This window comes from Lepidochelys kempii, chromosome 5, assembly GCF_965140285.1.
Source record: "Lepidochelys kempii isolate rLepKem1 chromosome 5, rLepKem1.hap1, whole genome shotgun sequence".
Lineage (NCBI taxonomy): Eukaryota > Metazoa > Chordata > Testudines > Cheloniidae > Lepidochelys > Lepidochelys kempii.
In genome coordinates this window covers 72,490,152-72,511,478 of record NC_136384.1, presented here as the reverse complement: position 1 = coordinate 72,511,478, position 21,327 = coordinate 72,490,152, and the positions used below count along the sequence as shown (strand labels likewise).

At 43.8% G+C, this 21,327-nt stretch overlaps 1 protein-coding gene across 2 annotated transcripts in view; it reads left to right on the top strand.

Annotated features, from left to right (window-relative positions):
- Nucleotides 1–21,327, top strand: part of MCC (MCC regulator of Wnt signaling pathway) — a 361,506-nt gene that overhangs the window by 41,592 nt on the left and 298,587 nt on the right. For both annotated transcript variants that reach the window (XM_073344706.2, XM_073344704.2), the window contains exon 2: nucleotides 6,688–6,935. In XM_073344706.2, the coding sequence (XP_073200807.1) occupies nucleotides 6,688–6,935 (248 nt within the window). The remainder of the gene's footprint in view (nucleotides 1–6,687; nucleotides 6,936–21,327) is intronic.

The following is a 21,327-nucleotide window of genomic DNA, read 5'->3' as shown; positions in this document are numbered from 1 at the left end:
TCTTGTAGGTGTTTGTCTCTGTCTGAGGGGTTGGAGCAAATGCGGTTGTATCGCAGAGCTTGGCTGTAGACGATGGATCGTGTGGTGTGGTCAGGGTGAAAGCTGGAGGCATGTAGGTAGGAATAGCGGTCAGTAGGTTTCCGGTATAGGGTGGTGTTTATGTGACCATTGTTTATTAGCACTGTAGTGTCCAAGAAGTGGATCTCTTGTGTGGACTGGACCAGGCTGAGGTTGATGGTGGGATGGAAATTGTTGAAATCATGGTGGAATTCCTCAAGGGCTTATTTTCTGTGGGTCCAGATGATGAAGATGTCATCAATATAGCGCAAGTAGAGTAGGGGCGTTAGGGGACGAGAGTTGAGGAAGCGTTGTTCTAAGTCAGCCATAAAAATGTTGGCATACTGTGGGGCCATGTGGGTACCCATAGCAGTGCCGCTGATCTGAAGGTATACATTGTCCCCCAATGTAAAATAGTTATGGGTAAGGACAAAGTCACAAAGTTCAGCCACCAGGTTAGCCGTGACATTATCGGGGATAGTGTTCTTGACGGCTTGTAGTCCATCTTCGTGTGGAATGTTGGTGTAGAGGGCTTCTACATCCATAGTGGCCAGGATGGTGTTATCAGGAAGATCACCGATGGATTGTAGTTTCCTCAGGAAGTCAGTGGTGTCTCGAAGGTAGCTGGGAGTGCTGGTAGCGTAGGGCCTGAGGAGGGATTCTACATAGCCAGACAATCCTGCTGTCAGGGTGCCAATGCCTGAGATGATGGGGCGCCCAGGATTTCCAGGTTTATGGATCTTGGGTAGTAGATAGAATATCCCAGGATGGGGTTCCAGGGGTGTGCCTGTGTGGATTTGATCTTGTGCTTTTTCAGGATGCTGTAGTTTCTTTTGGTAACTCTCAGTGGGATCAGAGGGTAATGGCTTGTAGAAAGTGGTGTTGGAGAGCTGCCGAGCAGCCTCTTGTTCATATTCCGACCTATTCATGATGACAACAGCACCTCCTTTGTCATCCTTTTTGATGGTGATGTCAGAGTTGTTTCTGAGGCTGTGGATGGCATTGTGTTCTGCACGGCTGAGGTTGTGGGGCAAGTGATACTGCTTTTCCACAATTTCAGCCCGTGTACGTCAGCGGAAGCACTCTATGTAGAAGTCCAGTCTGCTGTCTCGACCTTCAGGAGGAGTCCACCTAGAATCCTTCTTTTTGTAATGTTGGTAGGGAGGTCTCTGTGGATTAGTATGTTGTTCAGAGGTGTGTTGGAAATATTCCTTGAGTCGGAGACGTCAAAAATAGGAATCTAGGTCACCACAGAACTGTATCATGTTCTTGGGGGTGGAGGGGCAGAAGGCAGAATTCTTTTGCAAATTGGATACAATTAACTTAGGCTTGAATAGAGACTGGGAGTGGCTAAATCATTATGCAAGGTAACCTATTTCCCCTTGTTTTCCTAACCCCCCCCCCCAACGTTTTTGTTAAACCCTGGATTTGTGCTGGAAATGGCCCACCTTGATTATCATACACATTGTAAGGAGAGTGATCACTTTAGATAAGCTATTACCAACAGGAGAGTGAGTTTGTTTGGGGGAGGTGTGCGGGGGGGAGAAAACCTGGATTTGTGCTGGAAATGGCCCACCTTGATTATCATACACATTGTAAGGAGAAAGAAAAGGAGTACTTGTGGCACCTTAGAGACTAACCAATTTATTTGAGCATAAGCTTTCGTGAGCTACAGCTCACTTCATGAGTAGCTCACGAAAGCTTATGCTCAAATAAATTGGTTAGTCTCTAAGGTGCCACAAGTACTCCTTTTCTTTTTGTGAATACAGACTAACATGGCTGTTACTCTGAAACCTGTCATTGTAAGGAGAGTGATCACTTTACATAAGCTATTACCAGCAGGAGAGTGGGGTGGGGGGAGAGAAAACCTTTTGTAGTGATAAACACCCATTTCTTCATGATTTGTGTGTATAAAAACAAACATCTTCTGTATTTTCCACAGTATGCATCCAATGAAGTGAGCTGTAGCTCACGAAAGCTTATGCTCAAATAAATTGGTTAGTCTCTAAGGTGCCACAAGTACTCCTTTTCTATTTGCGAAACAGACTAACACGGCTGTTACTCTGATACCTGTAATAAATTTGTTAGACTCTACAGTCCACAAGTACTCCTGTTCTTTTTGCAGTCATTTATAGTCAGCATACATCATGCGATTTACATCTTCCATAATAAACTCATTTTTAAGCTAAGTGGGGAATTTTTTTGGCTAAAATACACTGTCATCAAGAATGTGATTTTTTTATTGTTTTTATATTTTAGTTCCACCATAAAAGCCTGTGCCAGGAGGCTTGGTGGGGCAGCTGTTCTGGAATTACAAATTTATAAATCTCCAGGCAATCTATACCTTTTTTTGTATAGAACAGATGGACATTGACTGTAATGTCAAATGGCTGTAGTGTAACACATGTTGTAAATTTATTATATAAGAATTTCAGGTACTTATTCCACACATACAAACTTCCTGCACAATATTCAGAATATTATTGGTTTCCTAAGTAGTATTAAATTAAATTCAGAGTCTTGTATTTGCACTATATGAGCAAGAAACTTAATTTTTTTTCACAAAAACTAGAAATTGATGGTATAGGTCCTTTGCTGGTTAGGGAGAGTTTCTCATTCACGAGTGGTAACTAAGCGAGTGAATTTTTTCAGCACTGTTCTAAGGCCCTGAGTCAGCAAAGCATGTATTTTAAGTATTTCACTGAACCAGAGCCTAGATCATTAATGGGAATATCAGATATTTGAACCGTGAGTTCCTGGAGGTACATTCCTTCCTACTGTTCCTCAGGAGTCTCATTGTTAATGGCTATTCCTTTTTTAGGAACCAGTTTTTAATCCATACAGTGTTGTTTTTATCTGGTTAGTGTTGAGGCATTTTTTTTCCATTGTGCCTTATCCTCCCTGTCCTTTCAACTGCTACCATATATTATTCTTTTACAAATTGTGCTCTGTCTCCTTCTGGAGAAAACACAAAAGAAGGATCTTCTTTTGGATGGAAGATGGAAGACATGTAAGCATCTGTGGAAGGTTTCTCCCTCATCGCACAATCATAATCCAAGGGACACTACAATGGCTCTTCCCTCCCTCAGACAAAACAAAGGGTGACATCAGTGCCAGTGTAAGGGATAAATTTTATAATTGTACTATAAGAATTGATGTAAACTTTAATTTCATTCTGCCATCCACCCTTTTTGAATAATAGAAAGGAATGACTATCTGAGACTGGGATCCTGTTTCCCATATGCATTATAATTAGGACCTGTTATAAAGTTTAGTTAGTAAAAGACAGGATTTTGTATTGTGTCTATAATAAATAGATTAAAGAAATGTTGAGGGCCTGAAGCCCCAATGTAAATTGTTTTAGTTGTAAGATTTAGCAAGACTTAATTTATAATGTATTCTGTATACCTTTGAAGGTTTCTGTGGGAGATTGTTTGTGTAAATAAGAAATGCATGCATCAGGAAAAGATAAGGTGTAAAAGCCATCACAAATGTCCAGATGGTCAAGAAAAAGTGAGAGACTTGGAAACACCAGGAGACAATCAGAAAATATCCATTGTATCAGAGGCTAAACATGTTAGCAGCATTGACGACCTCAGAGGTGAGGCAGGCACCCCCGAAAGCGAGACAACAAATAGGAGATAACGATGGGAAGCCCGACAATAACCATCAAATGATAACAGCAGAAAATCCCAAGATTAACACCAGTTAAGGACTAATGATTACAGGATGACATTGCAAAATGCATGGACTCAAATGGGAATTTACAAGTATAAAAATGGGGTGTTTTGCCATGGAACTCTGGGTTCAGTCCTGCAAAGCCTCGGAGCATCAGATTGCAACCGGCAGAGCCTAGCTCCTCACTCGTGCTCAATCTAACTTTAGATTGACTTGAGCTACAACAGACTGGTAACTATAAAGACCATCTGCAGGACTTTTGTGTGTGTGTATGTGTTGTGTGACTGAAAAGCCTATGCTAACTGTTGTATTTTCAATAAATATGGGCATATTTGCCTTCTCTCTTATAAAAGATCCCATGTGCTTTGTATAGCATAACACCAGTGTCCTTGAATGGTTATTTTTGGCAGTGTGTTTAGTTTGAGTTACATGCATCAATCTTAATTACATTTCATACAAAAAGGTATGCACAGTTATACCTACCCTTAGAATTGATTTTGTTGCAACTTTCTTGTTGCTTTTTGAGATTTGGAGGAAAGTGTGGATCTGAATTAAGAGTTTTCCTTCCCTTTTTTCACTTTCATTGAACAATTGGAACAACTATTAAAAAAGTAATCAGAAAGTCTGAGAACAGGCTTGAAACCGACTATTCAAAATAATATTTCTCCTTTCTTTTTTCCCTCCCTCCTTGGGTTTTTAACTTACTGCTTTACCTCTCCTGAGTGAAATGGAAACTGGAGCACTCATCCATCTTCTGAGAGATTAGTTTAAATATTATCTATTCCTGATACTTACCTGTGAGAACTATCTAACAGGATACTGTAATGCGGGGTTTCCAAACTTTTTGCTTTTTGATGCCATTTTGAAACTTACTTCTTTCTTGTGACCCCAGACAGCAACACAGCAACCAAAGAATCCACACATTAAGTACCGGTACTTTATTTAGTGCTGTCTAATGTGACATATGGGCTTGATAGAAATTGCACATCTAGTCAGTAGATCAGTATCAAGACTTGATGGACACAAGTGTACTGAATCCAGCTTCACACAAATGTGTGCTTGCAAATGGCACTATCAGTTTCAAGTCAAGTGTTCAGAGTTCAGGGTATTCATTCTTGACAGTGAACCAGAACTCTGGGAGAGAACGTTTGGGCATGTATTCCTTGAAGAATTTGTTGGGGACACTGGGGCATGGCCACTAGGTAACTTGAGGGGATGGAAGACTACGAGTGTCGATGAAGCCCCCTCGCACTAGGCCCAGGTGTCCTTGGCCCCCCCTCCACCTGGAGGCACTCGCAGCAGCTCTGCGTACTAGGCCCAAGTATCCTTGGCCCCCCCGCCTGGAGGCACACACAGCAGTTATGCTGAGGATCTGCAACAATATGTTGCAGAGTCAGACTGTCTGAAACTAAGCAAGGCCAAACAGGGCAGATATGGAAGAACAATGCTGAATAAAGCAGCTTTATGTATGTTTTAAGAAATGATACAGAGCACAAGGGCACTAGCTGGGAACTGGATTGGCTGGCTATATGGATACTTAGGGCAGCTTGCCATTGGATAAGTATGCTGGGAAAAAGGATGTATAAAAGCCTGTGTAACTTCCTGCTTTGTTTGCAGGATTTGAGATTTTATTCTCCTTGTACCTTTTTGCAGCTGCAAATAAACTTTTCTGCTTCTCCACCCCGTTGTGATTATTGGGTGTAGCACACCGGGTAGCGAACCAACTCCAGCTGTTGTTTAGCCTCTCGGCACTGGGTGCCGGCAACAAATTGATCACAGAAAATTTTGCTGAGCTGTTCAATTTCAGCTACTGGCAGAGCCATGGCATCACTGAAAGGCTTGCACTGAAAGGCTTGCATCCAAGGATACTTTGTCATGTCCACACTGGGGAAAAAGGATGCAAACTGTTCCTCTCTGACTGAGATGCTCAGTCATCACCTGTGTCTGCAAGGAACTTGCAGCACAGAGACAGTGACTTAGAATGATTCTTTATCGAGTGCCAACAGGGTACTCTTGTTGGGATAAAAGAAAATATGGGTCTTGCCTTAAGGTGCTTACAAGCCAATGCAGATTTCCATCGCAGAAAAGGTTAGCACAGGCTCCTACCAACTCAAGCAGAGAGGAGGCTCTGTTGATAAGGTTGCTGCTCACAAAGAACTGGATTCAAGTCTTTCACTTGGATGCTTGCACAGCCAGATGTGCAAATGGCAAAATGGTGTCTGCACAGCCACCTCCCCACAGCCAACATGCCTGCACCTGTTTCACCAATGCCATGCCAAGAAGCTGCTTTTTTACACTCACTGTATGTGTGAGATCACGCTGTGTGGATGCCACCATTTTGTAGATTAAAATGGCAGCCTACTGGCATGGTGTTTGTGGAGCAGGCCTGGATATGTTTGGGGCAGATGGCAGTGTCTCATGGGGCAAATCTGGCTCGTTGGACCCGTGACCCTATTTGGGGTTGCAAATCACAGTTGGGGGAGCATTGGTGTAATAGTGCACGGTTCAGTTCTCATTGGCTCTGTATATCTCTGGTAGTAGAAATGTTAGTAACTTAAAATTGGGGATTTATACATTTAATAATATTGTTTTTAATATTTTCCCCCTTTTCTGCTCTTTCTGTGGTGCGTTTTGCTTCAGCATAACTGAATAGAAGTCCAAATCTTTCTGGTAAATATGGTTAAAATCTGGACATACAACTTCATAAGGGGTTGTCGTGTGCAGCTTTGCCAAGAAAAAATGGGAGTTCATAACTTTACTTTGTTCAGGCATTATTCCTGTGATTGAAATCTGCCGACCTCACAGTTCCTTTATTGGATTCACAAAATTCAGAGCTGCTGTATTAGATTTAAATGTCTGTGAATAAATGGATTTCCAGATTAGACAGGGTTAGCATTGTTTTATGAACTAAATTGCTTTTTTCTCCCTTCCATTCCCCCCCACCCCGCCCAGGAATGACTTGCTGATGGTGTGCCGTCAGTTGAATATGGAGGAGTCTGTTGCTGAGATCATGCACCAACTGGGAGCAGATGAAAATGGGAAAATTTCCTTTCGGGATTTTACTCGGTGCCGCATGCAGCTTGTGCAAGAAATCAGGAAAGAGGAAGTGGAACTTTCTGTGAAATCAGATGACTCTTGTAAAAAGAAGTTGTTAAGGTACAGAATAGCCTCCTGGCCAACGAGCAGTGATAACAGTTTGGGTAGGTACAATTTCAAATACTCCTCCAGGGATAAATAATGAATGCTGATGTCCTGGCTCTGTTAAGTTAATGGGAATATTTCCATTAACTTTACTGGGGCCAGAATTTCACTCAAAGGATTTTGCAAGATCATCAGATAATAGATTTTTATCATTAATAATGAATAAAGTGCCCATCACCATGGTATCTGGTCATGCATCGGACGAAGTGGGTATTCACCCACGAAAGCTTATGCTCCAGTACGTCTGTTAGTCTATAAGGTGCCACAGGACTCTTTGCTGCATTTATGAGAGAAGTACGGAACAACCTTTTTGTAAAACTCATGGGCACATAGATTGTGACCCTACTGCAGCAACAGGTTCACTTCCCTGAAAAGACGGGAGACAGATCGCTCAGCTGATTGTTAAAGTGCAAGGAAACTTCGGGACTACATTGACTGGAAAGCCTGAAGAAATATATAGGTAGAAACATTAAAGACAAGAAGAACACAGTACCCTCTAGTCCATCTTCCTTATCAAGGAAATCTTACCCTGTTTCTCAGCTGGTGTCCAATTCTGATTTCCTTAGAATTTAGTATATTTCTGTACGAACATGAGAGTTGCCAGCCTGGGTCAGAAAATCACTTCATCTAGTCCAGTATGTTATGATTGAGGAGAATACAAAATCCTCTCCTTCCCTTCCCCGCTCCCCAAAATAAACCAAACCAAACCAAAAAACCCCCATAACACCTGACCAGATGAGCAATTCTGTACATGAAGTTTATTTAATGCATTTTCCTAAGTGGACAATTGCATTAATATTTTTCTTATCATTGTTGATATATTTTCACAAATTTTTAAGTATGTCCATGAGATGGTAGAAGCAGGCTGAACATTTAAATTCCCTGCCCATGTTATTATTTTCCATTCCATGCAGATTAAGCCTCACTTTATGTCTGTCACTTTGCTTTAGTTTTGGTTATATTTTAGACCTGTTGGAAACTTCATGATTTCTATACAGTTATCCTGCTTTGATTTTTCCTGTGCTCCAGAGAAGTTCAGTGGTCATGCTGCTATTAAAAACACTTCACAGGGCACAAACATAATATGACCTGGAGCATGCTAGTAGTCCTGACTAATGAGCTACAAGTTTCACTGCCTCTTCAGGGGCACATATCCTCTTTTTATTTAGTCAGGACTTGGAGAACTAGTGATGTTATTTGAACCTGCTCCCTATTGCTTTGTAAACATTGCTTAAGACACGAGACATCAAAATGTGCTAATTAATACAAATAAACTTGATGGATGATGATTTTTTTGAGGAGGGTGTATTGTTTTTAATAACCGGTCTCTTCAAAGACTGTTTATAGGCCTTTCCTCAAGATTTATTTCCATGTGATGTGTCAGCCACTGTTATCCCTTGAAAGTTTCTATCCAAAGTCCATATGGAGTGCATAAATTACAGAAACTCCAAATTCATTTTTAGCTGCCACTGAGCAGCAGGGGTCCTGGTGACCTGCAGCAAAGGAATCCGCCTTCTTTGAAGGGACTTTTACATTAAGGAGTTTGTTTGGAGGTTGTACAGAGAGCACATAGTTCAGGCCTCGTGAAAAAGAAGGCCTTTCAGCTATCTTCTTCACAAAGAGGTGCAAAAATATATATATACCTATTTAAAGTGAAGCTACAAACTTATACTTCCAGTACCCCAATCACTGCATCCCATTACATAGCAACATAAAAGCAAGTGAAAAATAAAATTTCATAATAATTAACTATTATTCCTAACTGATTGTTGCAACTTGACTTCTGTAGATAATCTCGCTTTTCTCTCATGCCGTCATTGACTAGAGAATCTTTATAACATCCCTGCCAGTAAGTATTGTTAACTCCATTTTACAGATGGGGATGCAGCTGAAGCTAGCTAGGGAGGTTAAGTGACTTTCTTCAGGCCAAGGAAGGGGCAGTGTTAATCGTGATTAGTACTCAGAAATCAGACTGTGCCCTCCCCCTCATTCTGTGCTCAGTCAACTGTGACTAGACCACAATATTGGTCAGAGTAATTAACCATTGGGACAATTTACAAAGGGTCATGGTGGGTTCTCCGTCACTGACCATTTTAAAATCAAGATTGGATGTTTTTTCTAAAAGATCTGCTCTGGAAATGATTTTGGGGAAGTTCTCTGTCCTGTGTAATACGGGAGGTCAGATTAGATGATGACAATGGCCCCTTCTGGCCATAGAATCTATTAAACCTGTTTCTGCCATTTCATTTAAATGATAGAGTAGGACAGTGGACTGAACCTTCCATTTGAATACATGACAAAGCAGAACACTTTAAAAGTCACTAGAATAACATTTTTCATTTCATCAATGCAGTACTTCCAGGGTTCTCAAAATGCGTTTTGGGTCCAATTCTACACCATTAAAATCAATGGGAGTTTTAACACTGATTTCAAAGTCAGTAGGGTCAAACTGTGTACACAGGTGAATATTAAAGTAAGTTTTGTTGCTTAAATGTTATTTTTTTTAACACAGTAAAAGTAACAAAACATAGGTAAAATTAACTTTGAAAGTCTACTGTTGGGTCTACTGCAGTATCTGTGTCCAATCTAACTCATCAGAATGGATCTTCAGTAGGAAGTATTGAGAGAATTTCAAGTGTCTCCAAGGGTATGGTCTACACTACGGAATAAGGTCGAACTTATAGAAGTCGGTTTTTTAGAAATCGATTTTATATATTTGAGTGTGTGTGTCCCCACAGAAAATGCTCTAAGTGCATTAAGTGCATTAACTCGGCGGAGTGCTTCCACAGTACCGAGGCTAGAGTCGACTTCCGGAGCATTGCACTGTGGGTAGCTATCCCACAGTTCCTGCAGTCTCTGCTGCCCATTGGATTTCTGGGTTGAGATCCCAATGTCTGATGGGGCTAAAACATTGTCGCGGGTGGTTCTGGGTACATATCGTCAGGCCCCCGTTCCCTCCCTCCCTCCGTGAAAGCAAGGGCAGACAATCGTTTCGCGCCTTTTTTCCTGAGTTACCTGTGCAGACGCCATACCACGGCAAGCATGGAGCCCGCTCAGGTAACCGTCACCGTATGTCTCCTGGGTGCTGGCAGACGCGGTACGGCATTGTTACACAGTAGCAGCAACCCATTGACTTGTGGCAGCAGACGGTGCAGTACGACTGGTAGCTGTTCTCGTCGTGTCCGAGGTGCTCCTGGCCACGTCGGCTGGGAGCGCCTGGGCAGACATGGGCGCAGGGGCTAAATTTGGAGTGACTTGACCAGGTCATTCTCTTTAGTCCTGCAGTCAGTCCTATTGAACCATCTTATGGTGAGCAGGCAGGCGATACGGATTGCTAGCAGTCGTACTGTACCATCTTCTGCCGAGCAGCCATGAGATGTGGATGGCATGCAGTCCTTCTGCACCGTCTGCTGCCAGCCAAAGATGTAAAAGATAGATGGAGTGGATCAAAACAAGAAATAGACCAGATTTGTTTTGTACTCATTTGCAACCCCCCCCTCCCGCCCCCCGTCTAGGGGACCCATTCCTCTAGGTCACACTGCAGTCACTCACAGAGAAGGTGCAGCGAGGTAAATCTAGCCATGTATCAATCAGAGGCCAGGCTAACCTCCTTGTTCCAATAAGAACAATAACTTAGGTGCACCATTTCTTATTGGAACCCTCCGTGAAGTCCTGCCTGAAATACTCCTTGATGTAAAGCCACCCCCTTTGTTGATTTTAGCTCCCTGAAGCCAACCCTGTAAGCCGTGTTGTCAGTCGCCCCTCCCTCCATCAGAGCAACGGCAGACAATCGTTCCGCGCCTTTTTTCTGTGCGGACGCCATACCAAGGCAAGCATGGAGGCCGCTCAGCTCACTTTGGCAATTAGGAGCACATTAAACACCACACGCATTATCCAGCAGTATATGCAGCACCAGAACCTGGCAAAGCGATACCGGGCGAGGAGGCGACGTCAGCGCGGTCATGTGAGTGATCAGGACATGGACACAGATTTCTCTGAAAGCATGGGCCCTGCCAATGCATGCATCATGGTGCTAATGGGGCAGGTTCATGCTGTGGAACGCCGATTCTGGGCTCGGGAAACAAGCACAGACTGGTGGGACCGCATAGTGTTGCAGGTCTGGGACGATTCCCAGTGGCTGCGAAACTTTCGCATGCGTAAGGGCACTTTCATGGAACTTTGTGACTTGCTTTCCCCTTCCCTGAGGCGCATGAATACCAAGATGAGAGCAGCCCTCACAGTTGAGAAGCGAGTGGCGATAGCCCTGTGGAAGCTTGCAACGCCAGACAGCTACCGGTCAGTTGGGAATCAATTTGGAGTGGGCAAATCTACTGTTGGGGCTGCTGTGATGCAAGTAGCCCACGCAATCAAAGATCTGCTGATATTAAGGGTAGTGACCCTGGGAAATGTGCAGGTCATAATGGATGGCTTTGCTGCAATGGGATTCCCTAACTGTGGTGGGGCCATAGACGGAACCCATATCCCTATCTTGGCACCGGAGCACCAAGCCGCCGAGTACATAAACGGCAAGTGGTACTTTTCAATAGTGCTGCAAGCTCTGGTGGATCACAAGGGACGTTTCACCAAGATCAACGTGGGATGGCCGGGAAAGGTACATGACGCTCACATCTTCAGGAACTCTGGTCTGTTTCAAAAGCTGCAGCAAGGGACTTTATTCCCACACCAGAAAATAACTGTTGGGGATGTTGAAATGCCTAAATGTATCCTTGGGGACCCAGGCTACCCCTTAATGCCATGGCTCATGAAGCCGTACACAGGCAGCCTGGACAGTAGTCAGGAGCTGTTCAACTACAGGCTGAGCAAGTGCAGAATGGTGGTAGAATGTGCATTTGGACGTTTAAAGGCGCGCTGGCGCAGTTTACTGACTCGCTTAGACCTCAGCGAAACCAATATTCCCACTGTTATTACTGCTTGCTGTGTGCTCCACAATATCTGTGAGAGTAAGGGGGAGACGTTTATGGCGGGGTGGGAGGTTGAGGCAAATCGCCTGGCTGCTGGTTATGCGCAGCCAGATACCAGGGCGGTTAGAAGAGCACAGGAGGGCACGGTACGCATCAGAGAAGCTTTGAAAACCAGTTTCATGACTGGCCAGGCTACGGTGTGAAAGTTCTGTTTGTTTCTCCTTGATGAAACCCCCCGCCCCTTGGTTCACTCTACTTCCCTGTAAGCTAATCACCCGCCCCTCCTCCCTTCGATCACTGCTTGCAGAGGCAATAAAGTCATTGTTGCTTCACATTCATGCATTCTTTATTAATTCATCACACAAATAGGGGGATGACTACCAAGGTAGCCCAGGAGGGGTGGTGGAGGAAAGAAGGAAAATGCCACACAGCACTTTAAAAGTTTACAACTTTAAAATTTATTGAATGCCAGCCTTCTTTTTTTTGGGCAATCCTCTGTGGCGGAGTGGTTGGTTGGCCGGTGGCCCCCCCACCGCGTTCTTGGGCATCTGGGTGTGGAGGCTATGGAACTTGGAGAGGAGGGCGGTTGGTTACACAGGGGCTGTAGTGGCAGTCTGTGCTCCAGCTGCCTTTGCTGCAGCTCAACCATACACTGGAGCATACTGGTTTGGTCCTCCAGCAGCCTCAGCATTGAATCCTGCCTCCTCTCATCACGCTGCCGCCACATTTGAGCTTCAGCCCTGTCTTCAGCCCGCCAGTTACTCTCTTCAGCCCGCCACCTCTCCTCCCGGTCATTTTGTGCTTTCCTGCACTCTGACATTATTTGCCTCCACGCATTCGTCTGTGCTCTGTCAGTGTGCGAGGACAGCATGAGCTCGGAGAACATTTCATCTCGAGTGCGTTTTTTTTTCTTTCTAAGCTTCACTAGCCTCTGGGAAGGAGAAGATCCTGTGATCATTGAAGCGCATGCAGCTGGTGGAGAAAAAAAAAGGGACAGCGGTATTTAAAAAGACACATTTTATAAAAGAGTGGCTACACTCTTTCAGGGTAAACCTTGCTGTTAACATTACATACATAGGACATGTGCTTTCGTTACAAGGTCGCATCTTGCCTCTCCCCACCACGTGGCTACCCCCTCAACCTTCCCCCCTCCCTGTGGCTAACAGCGGGGAACATTTCTGTTTAGCCACAGGCAAACAGCCCATCAGGAATGGGCTCCTCTGAGTGTCCCCTGAAGAAAAGCACTCTGTTTCAACCAGGTGACCATGAATTATATCTCACTCTCCTGAGGATAACACAGAGAGATAAAGAACGGATTTTGGTTGAATGCCAGCAAACATACACTGCAATGCTTTGTTGTACAATGATTCCCGAGTACGTGTTATTGGCCTGGAGTGGTAAAGTGTCCTACCATGAAGGACGCAATAAGGCTGCCCTCCCCAGAAACCTTTTGCAAAGGCTTTGGGAGTACATCCAGGAGAGCCGCGAATGCCAGGGCAAAGTAATCCTTTCACATGCTTGCTTTTAAACCATGTATTGTATTTTAAAAGGTACACTCACCGGAGGTCCCTTCTCTGCCTGCTGGGTCCAGGAGACAGCCTGGGGTGGGTTCAGGGGGTACTGGCTCCAGGTCCAGGGTGAGAAACAGTTCCTGGCTGTCGGGAAAACCGGTTTCTCCGCTTGCTTGCTGTGAGCTATCTACAACCTCATCATCATCATCATCTTCTTCGTCCCCAAAACCTGCTTCCGTATTGCCTCCATCTCCATTGAAGGAGTCAAACAACACGGCTGGGGTAGTGGTGGCTGAACCCCCTAAAATGGCATGCAGCTCATCATAGAAGTGGCATGTTTGGGGCTCTAACCCGGAGCGGCCGTTTGCCTCTCTGGTTTTCTGGTAGGCTTGCCTCAGCTCCTTCAGTTTCACACAGCACTGCTTCGGGTCCCTGTTATGGCCTCTGTCCTTCATGCCCTGGGAGATTTTGACAAAGGTTTTGGCATTTCGAAAACTGGAATAGAGTTCTGATAGCACGGATTCCTCTCCCCATACAGCGATCAGATCCCGTACCTCCCGTTCGGTCCATGCTGGAGCTCTTTTGCGATTCTGGGACTCCATAATGGTCACCTCTGCTGATGAGCTCTGCATGGTCACCTGCAGCTTGCCACGCTGGCCAAACAGAAAATGAGATTCAAAAGTTCGCAGTTCTTTTCCTGTCTACTTGGCCAGTGCATCTGAGTTGAGAGCGCTGTCCAGAGCGGTCACAATGGAGCACTCTGGGATAGCTCCTGGAGGCCAATACCGTCGAATTGTGTCCACAGTACCCCAAATTCGAGCCGGCAAGGCCGATTTAAGCGCTAATCCACTTGTCGGGGTGGAGTAAGGAAATCGATTTTAAGAGCCCTTTAAGTCGAAATAAAGGGCTTCATCGTGTGGATGGGTGCAGGTTTACATCGATTTAATGCTGCTAAATTCGACCTAAAGTCCTAGTGTAGACCAGGGCCAAGAGACCTGTTGGCACCACTCAGTTACGGAGGCAATAAAGCCATGACAGGTACCTTAAAACCTGTCTTAAATGAGCACTCAAGAGACTGACAGAAATGGATTGCTTAACAAAAGGGACGTTGTAATAATCAAGCAGAATAATAATTCATCAAGCAGTATGTTTGAGGTTACTTTTTTGTGATTTCTTAAAACAGAAAAGTTACCGAATAAAGGTGGTGTCTTTCATAGGTAGTACTGTATTTCTTAAAGTTTTGAAAGGTTATACATATTTTATGCAAAAAGTTGCAACAAATGCAATTATGATATATTTATATCTATAGATGTGCCTGGCATTTTACAGACAACTAGTACATTTACTGGATCTTCTATGTTAAAGGAATCTGACTTCAAAAATACAACTTCTAGGCACATTGTAACTTTTGAGAGAACAGATATTATACAAAACTATGTTTTATCAGTAAAATCTTAATTCAGTTGGACAGATGAGTGGTTTTGCTGTCCAACTGGGAGCACTATGGCTTCTGATACGATTCCACAGCCCAGATGCTCATATAAGAAAAAAACACAGACCAAAAAGCAATTCTGAGCTGTTCTAGTTTAGCAGTTCATAATTAATTAATTTGTAACCAATTCCCCTCTTCTCCCTCTAAAAAAGAAAACCCCTGGGCTTCTGATATAATGATGATTATATCATACCAATCGTGAGAAAAAAATTAAGGCATACCAGCATTTCAGACACAAATTAAGCTTATGGGTAAATATGAGAGGCAGGTCATTTGGGGCTGAAAAATCATTGCTTTTGCTCTGCATTATTCCCGCATTTCATCTCCCTGTAAATAAACTGCGCTTAGAAGTTGATGATGTGATAATTAAATTTATTTATCCTATATTTAATTAAAAGGTACAGAGTGATAGCTCAAATTTACCCCCAAGTAGTGCAGATTCTTTCTCAGATTCACCCAGAAATTTTCACCCACGATTTATTTGACTTGTACAGCTATTCTGATTGTCTGGTTTAATTTATATGTACATTGAGGTAGATAAACATATATTAACTAATAGTGGATCGGTTTGTTGACATGTAAATATTCTTTTGATACTCTCACCTCTCTGTTGTACAGTAGCAGATGTCTGGTCATTGCAGGTCAGCTTTCTTTCAGAGAAAAAATCAGTGATACAGAGTCGGGTATATTCTTAGTGCAACTTATTTACACACACACCCCTTACCTGTCCTGGAACAGAAATGTCATGCAGGCGTTCCTCACTTCCAGGGGTTTTCAACTCCAGCACTGATGCCCAGTTCCCAGAAAGCAAATCTGCCTAAAAAAATGGACTCTAACTAAGAAATTAAGGCAAAGAGCAAACTCCCTTGATGCTTGCCTTAGCTCCTTCAAAGGATTTGCATAAAACCCCCCAACAGTCAAGTAATTCTTCGAAGACTATAATTTGCTTGCACGCATAGAAAAAGAACTTGTAAGAAACTGTATGTGAAACGGTGTCATATGGTGATCCCTGTCATAATTCAGCATATTTGCATATCCATATGCTTTCCAAATGAAATGTGAGAACTATAACTATTCACGGACACCATAAAGAAAAGCCATCCTGAATAACAGGTGGGCTTCCCTGAGAGGGACCATAGTCCTCATAAACTGCTGCCTGCCTGCCTGTCTTCACAGTGGTTACCTCCTCTATTCTGCCCTACCTTTTGCGCAGTTCTGTCTAGCTTACAGAAAGCATCTTATGCACCCCTTGGGCCCTGTTTTCCAGCTTGTCAGGGGGAAATTACCTGAAAGCGCTGATCCTGCAGGTTGACGGCTGCATAGAATGGATAGGGATAATTCCTCTGAAAGGGAAATTGTGTGTGAACCAGCTTCCTATTCAGAACTTCAGGAAAGCACTTGAAATTGTGTCTCAGTAATGGGGTCTATTTATCAGACATTTTGTTGCTCCTTAGCCCTGTTCCTTAGTATTTTTCAAGGCAGGTATACAGCATTGGACAGCTGACTGATTTATATGTGGTGCATCCTCTGTTAGCTCTAAGGGAGTGCAAGTGATAATGTTTTGCCATTTCACAGTGACTTGAAAGTTCTCAGAAGAACTGTAACATGAAAGAATTGGGCTGAAGTAGGGGAGTCTCGTTCCCATCTAGCTAATGGGGAAACTGTGGCATTTAAAGGTGGTATGTGTCATAGTTCAGGGCAGCTGTGCCTGAATCTCTGAATCAGTGGTTCAGCAAGGGTGCCCAGATCTTGGCTTCTGGAACCCCAGCTGTTGGCTCTCTTGGGTGGAGACACGCAGGGTTTGACTAGGGTTTTTCCAGACTGGAGAATTCCCTGCCTTTGTTACCATTTCCAGCCTGGACAGGTTGCCCTAAGATACCTGCTTGCATTCTTTACAGAGACAGAAAACAGTGTAATTACTACAGATATAAATTACCACACAACTCTTTCTAAGCAGGCCTACTGAGCTACAATGCATTACAGAGAAAACATATTAAAAACAATAAAAGAACCTATACTCATGTTAATAAGCTTACCAGAGTTCACCCCAACTCTCACATGCGCTCTGGCAAGTGCAGTCTTTTAATACCTCACCCTAGGGGCATCCTTGTGGTTACAAGTTCATCAGAGTTTCAGGTCAGAACAATGATACCCCCAACATGTTCAGTTCAGGGATCTTGGAACCGGAATTTCCAGAAACAGAGGTCTCTCTGGGCATATCTTCAAAAGGTGGGCTTTGGAGCGGGGGCATTTGCATTCCCCTCACCTCAGGGTATTTTCTAAGGAAATCCATTCACATGTATTGCTCCAAAAAGACCTTCGAAACCCTCATACCTTCCGGAGATTGCATTAATCTCGTCTTTCTGCTAAAGAAGTTCCATACAATCTCACAACAGTACATAAACATTTGCCTTTATAATACAAGGAACTCCAAAGATACTAATCCTAATTCAATAAGGTTTAACTTCATTCAGTAAAATTTATCTCAATTCTGTAATGTTTGTTCAGGATATTATGGGATATTGGCAATCCATCACAATATGGTTTCGTGACCTGCTGTGCAAGGGAGCCTTTTGTCACTCTAGAAGAACACATCCTAGGATTCTATTCCTGATACTTTTCCATGTGCAAGAACTGAAATATTCCAGTCCTTCTGTATGGCTGTTAAACCAGACTATTTGCTGCCAAGGTTACGGAAAGAAATTCCCAGGTTCCTCCTGTCCCTGTTCCTAGTTGACTGTCACTGCTCAGCAGATTGTAGGGTACACCCTTACATGTTCATATGCTCGCAATTCTGTATGTGTTCTGCATTTCACCCAGTGGGACAGCCACTTCATCTTAGCACTGTGCCCTTTCCTCAGTCCCAGGGTATTTACCAAATACTAGTGGAAAGGTTGCCAACTTTCACCAAAAAGAATCCCTCTAAACTGCCATCTTGACAAGCTCAGTTGTGCACCCTCAGTTTCCTGACTGCTTGTATCCAGGCATAGAGTACTTTCATATATGTCTCAGAATAGATTCCTTGTACATAGGAATAAGCACCATCCCTCCCAGCAATTAACCCTTTTGGATGTAGCCCTGACTATCTGTCTGTGGAAGGCTTTCATTTCCTAGTACTTGCTCCTTGCTGAATGCCTTGTTGCCCATATATTCCCCTCCCCTTGAGTAACCCTTGTTATTCCTCTGACAGTTCATGCCTCTCAGAACTGGTGAGTTTCTCTATACACCCTTTTTTCCCTCCCTTTCCCCCAAGCCCCTGCCTCTATATCACCATCAACATGAGTATCTTGGGTTGGCACATCTGCTGTAATCTGTCAGCTGAGTTTCCTGGCGTGTGGAGGAATGCAGGTTGATGTCAGGCACTTTAAGCTGTGAGCCTCCCACATTATTTGGTCCTTGGAAGCCCCTGGACCTGAATTCTCCTATCCTTGTCTGCTGTTACTGTCCAATAATGGCGGTTTATGCAAGAAGGTACTTGTGTGCCCCTGCTTATGGAGGTGATTGCTTCTAGGAACTTGGATGGAAACTTACCTTTTCACCCCAAAGGCACTGTATCTAAAGGGCTGTGACAAACCCGTGTGGTCTGGTGCACTTGCACTGTCTGGGAGAATGGCGCCTCCGTCCCTCTGTCTTTGAGGGACATGCTGCTTCCCAAGGTGCTGAGGAAGGGCAGGCGGGTCAAAGTAGTTGTGTTGTGATTTTGCTGGTCTGTAGTGACTCTGCTTCTGTGGGCTTTCAAATCTTACAAGCCTACCAGTGAGCACCACTGTGGATACTTCCTTATGTCCTGCACCTGCCTCCTCAAGGCTGTGTGCTCTGCAACCAGCTTCAACTGAGGCTGGCTATGTGCAAGTTGAAAGAAGATGTTTCTTAAAGGGATATCTCTCTTCTGGTCTGTCAGGCTGTCTGGAGAGCAGTGGAAAGTCTTCCCCCTCCCCCCAATCTGATCTGGAATTGTTCTGTGTCCTCTTGTGGCACTAGGGGCATTATTGCCTATCTTGTTTGCTCTAGGATGTTTTAGATTTCCTTCAGTCAGTGTTCAAGGGGGGGTCTCGAATATCAGTTATTCATCTGATGATCCATCATTGAGACTTTATCCTGCAGGTTCAGATGTGACCTTCGTTTGATCCCTTAGGACAGACTTCTTCAGTTATGATGGCCTTTCTTATTGTGCTGATCTTGGACAGTTGAGGGAGTGAATTCAGTTTCATTTTCTCTCCTTAGTTCTTTTCAGGAAGCTCATTTTAAACTTTCTTTGTGAATTTGTTCACAAGGTGAATAGCAAATTCCACCTGAGCAAACCCCCTCTCATCTCCTTTCCTCCATGACAAGAGGCTACATTAGTGGATGGTAAGAATATTATCAAATTTTGCCTTCCCCATTCTCAAAAGTGTAAATGATCAAAGCCTTGTTCGCTTACAAGGGTAAGGCAGTGACAAAAACCATCATCGCTTGGTGGGTTTTAGGTTGCATTCTCACAGCACATGTCCAGATTGTTGGTTTTGTTCTGAACTTGTCAGACACTATTTGGCTAGAGAAGTCTCCTCTTCATGGGAGTGCATGTGCTGAAGCATCCAGTTCGAAGGTATGCTAGGTATGCTGTCAACATGAATGACAGTGACCTATGTCCTGAATATGTCACTGTCAACTGGACCTTGCTGTTTCTCAGTGTGACTGTGGGGCCATGCTAGTCACACAGTAAGTGTGTGCTGCCTCTTGGAGTTACCACTTGCTACATCTGCTGTCTGATTATTAATTCACAGTCATAGGATTGGAGAGAGACATACATGACGAGGGAGAGTTACTTGGTGGTAATCTTGTTCATTATAGTCTTCTCTTCTCACACCCTACATCCTAGCCTCTTCTCCACTGGGTGATGTGCTGCTACTTGTTTTTTCTCTCTCGCTAACTTATAGTCTCTTCCTTCTCTATGGCTCTGGAAGTTGCTCTGATGGGAGGGAAGGCTGTTGTTACTGAGGTTTAGTTAATCCATGGGGGGCAAAGGAGTTCAGAACTCTTTGCAGTCTTGTTTACAGTAGGTGATACTGTAACCTGTCTGTCCATTATACCACTGTTGTTGGAGGGTAGAAGGAGAGACTATGCTAGTAGAATTAGCAGTACGTAAATTTGTTTTACACCATACTGGCTCTAACTCTCTCTGAAACAAAACATGTCTTTGGAGCTTCTTTTAGATTTTGGGAGCCATTATTGCCACAGCCAAATCTGAATCTTTAGCCTGTCACTCATTGCTTAGGGCACAAAAAAGTCTCCACCATCCCTGTCTATTCTGGGCCCTTCTTTGCATATCCTCTGTGTTGAGAAGTCCCATACGTTTTCCTTCTCTTAGTACTGTTTAGTGGAGGGATTATTTTGATTGTCCCCTTTTACATATTCCTACAGCTGCCCAGTGGCATGCCAGCCATGGCACATGCTCTGGCTTCTGTCTGAACACATGTCCTAGACATTTCCATCTTCTTTTCTAGATAACTTTGGAGATAAGGAGTTGTTAAACTCTGACTAATCTCAAAATTGGTTATAAATTCAATCCATTTAATTCTTAATAATTTCAGAGGCATTTGCTTTTGAAGACATTTAGCAGTCTGTTGTATCTTTGATCAATATCTGGCTTTCACATCCATATGTCAAGGTGGAATTAACATTTGAGTTGAAGATTTGTAGTTTGGTTTTAAAGTTGTAGATTTTTCAATGACCAACTCTTATTTAAGATGGTGAATGCAGCAGATGCCTTGCCAATTTGGGACATTATTCCTTCTGGATATCCCCGCTGGCATGCACTGCTAAGGTATGAGAAGTGAGTCACCTCTTGGAGTCATTTGCCTTCTTATGTAATGCTTGAGTTGAGAGTTGCTGGGATTCTCATTCGATTTGTTTGGGGTTTTTTTATATCCAGGGGGTGATATAGGCAAATTTGGAAAAAAAAAATTATTCCATGGGAGTACTTCATCTGCTAACTTCTGTGTGATTTCCATTTGAAACTCTGTCAGGGTGTTTAAAGTAAGTTGAGTAATATATAGGGCCCTACCAAATTCACAGTCCATTTTGGTCAATTTCACAGTCGTAGGATTTTAAAAATTGTAAATTTCATGATTTCAGCTATTTAAATCTGAAATTTCATTGTAGGGGTCCTGACCCAAAAAGGAGTTGTGGGGGGTCACAAGGTTATTGCAGGGTGGCTGTGGTACTGCTACCCTTACTTGTATGCTGCTGCTGCTGGTGACATCGCTGCCTTCAGAGCTGGGCAGCTGGAGAGCGGCAGCTGCTGGCCAGGAGCCCAGTTCTGAAGGCAGAGCCACCAGCAGCAGCAGTGCAGAAGTGAGGATGGCCTGGTATGGTACTGCCACCCTTACTTCTGTGCTGCTGCCTGCAGAGCTGGGCCCTCGGTCACCCGTCACCACTCTCCAGCCACCCAATGTTGAAGGCAGCAGTATAGACGTAAGGGTGGCAT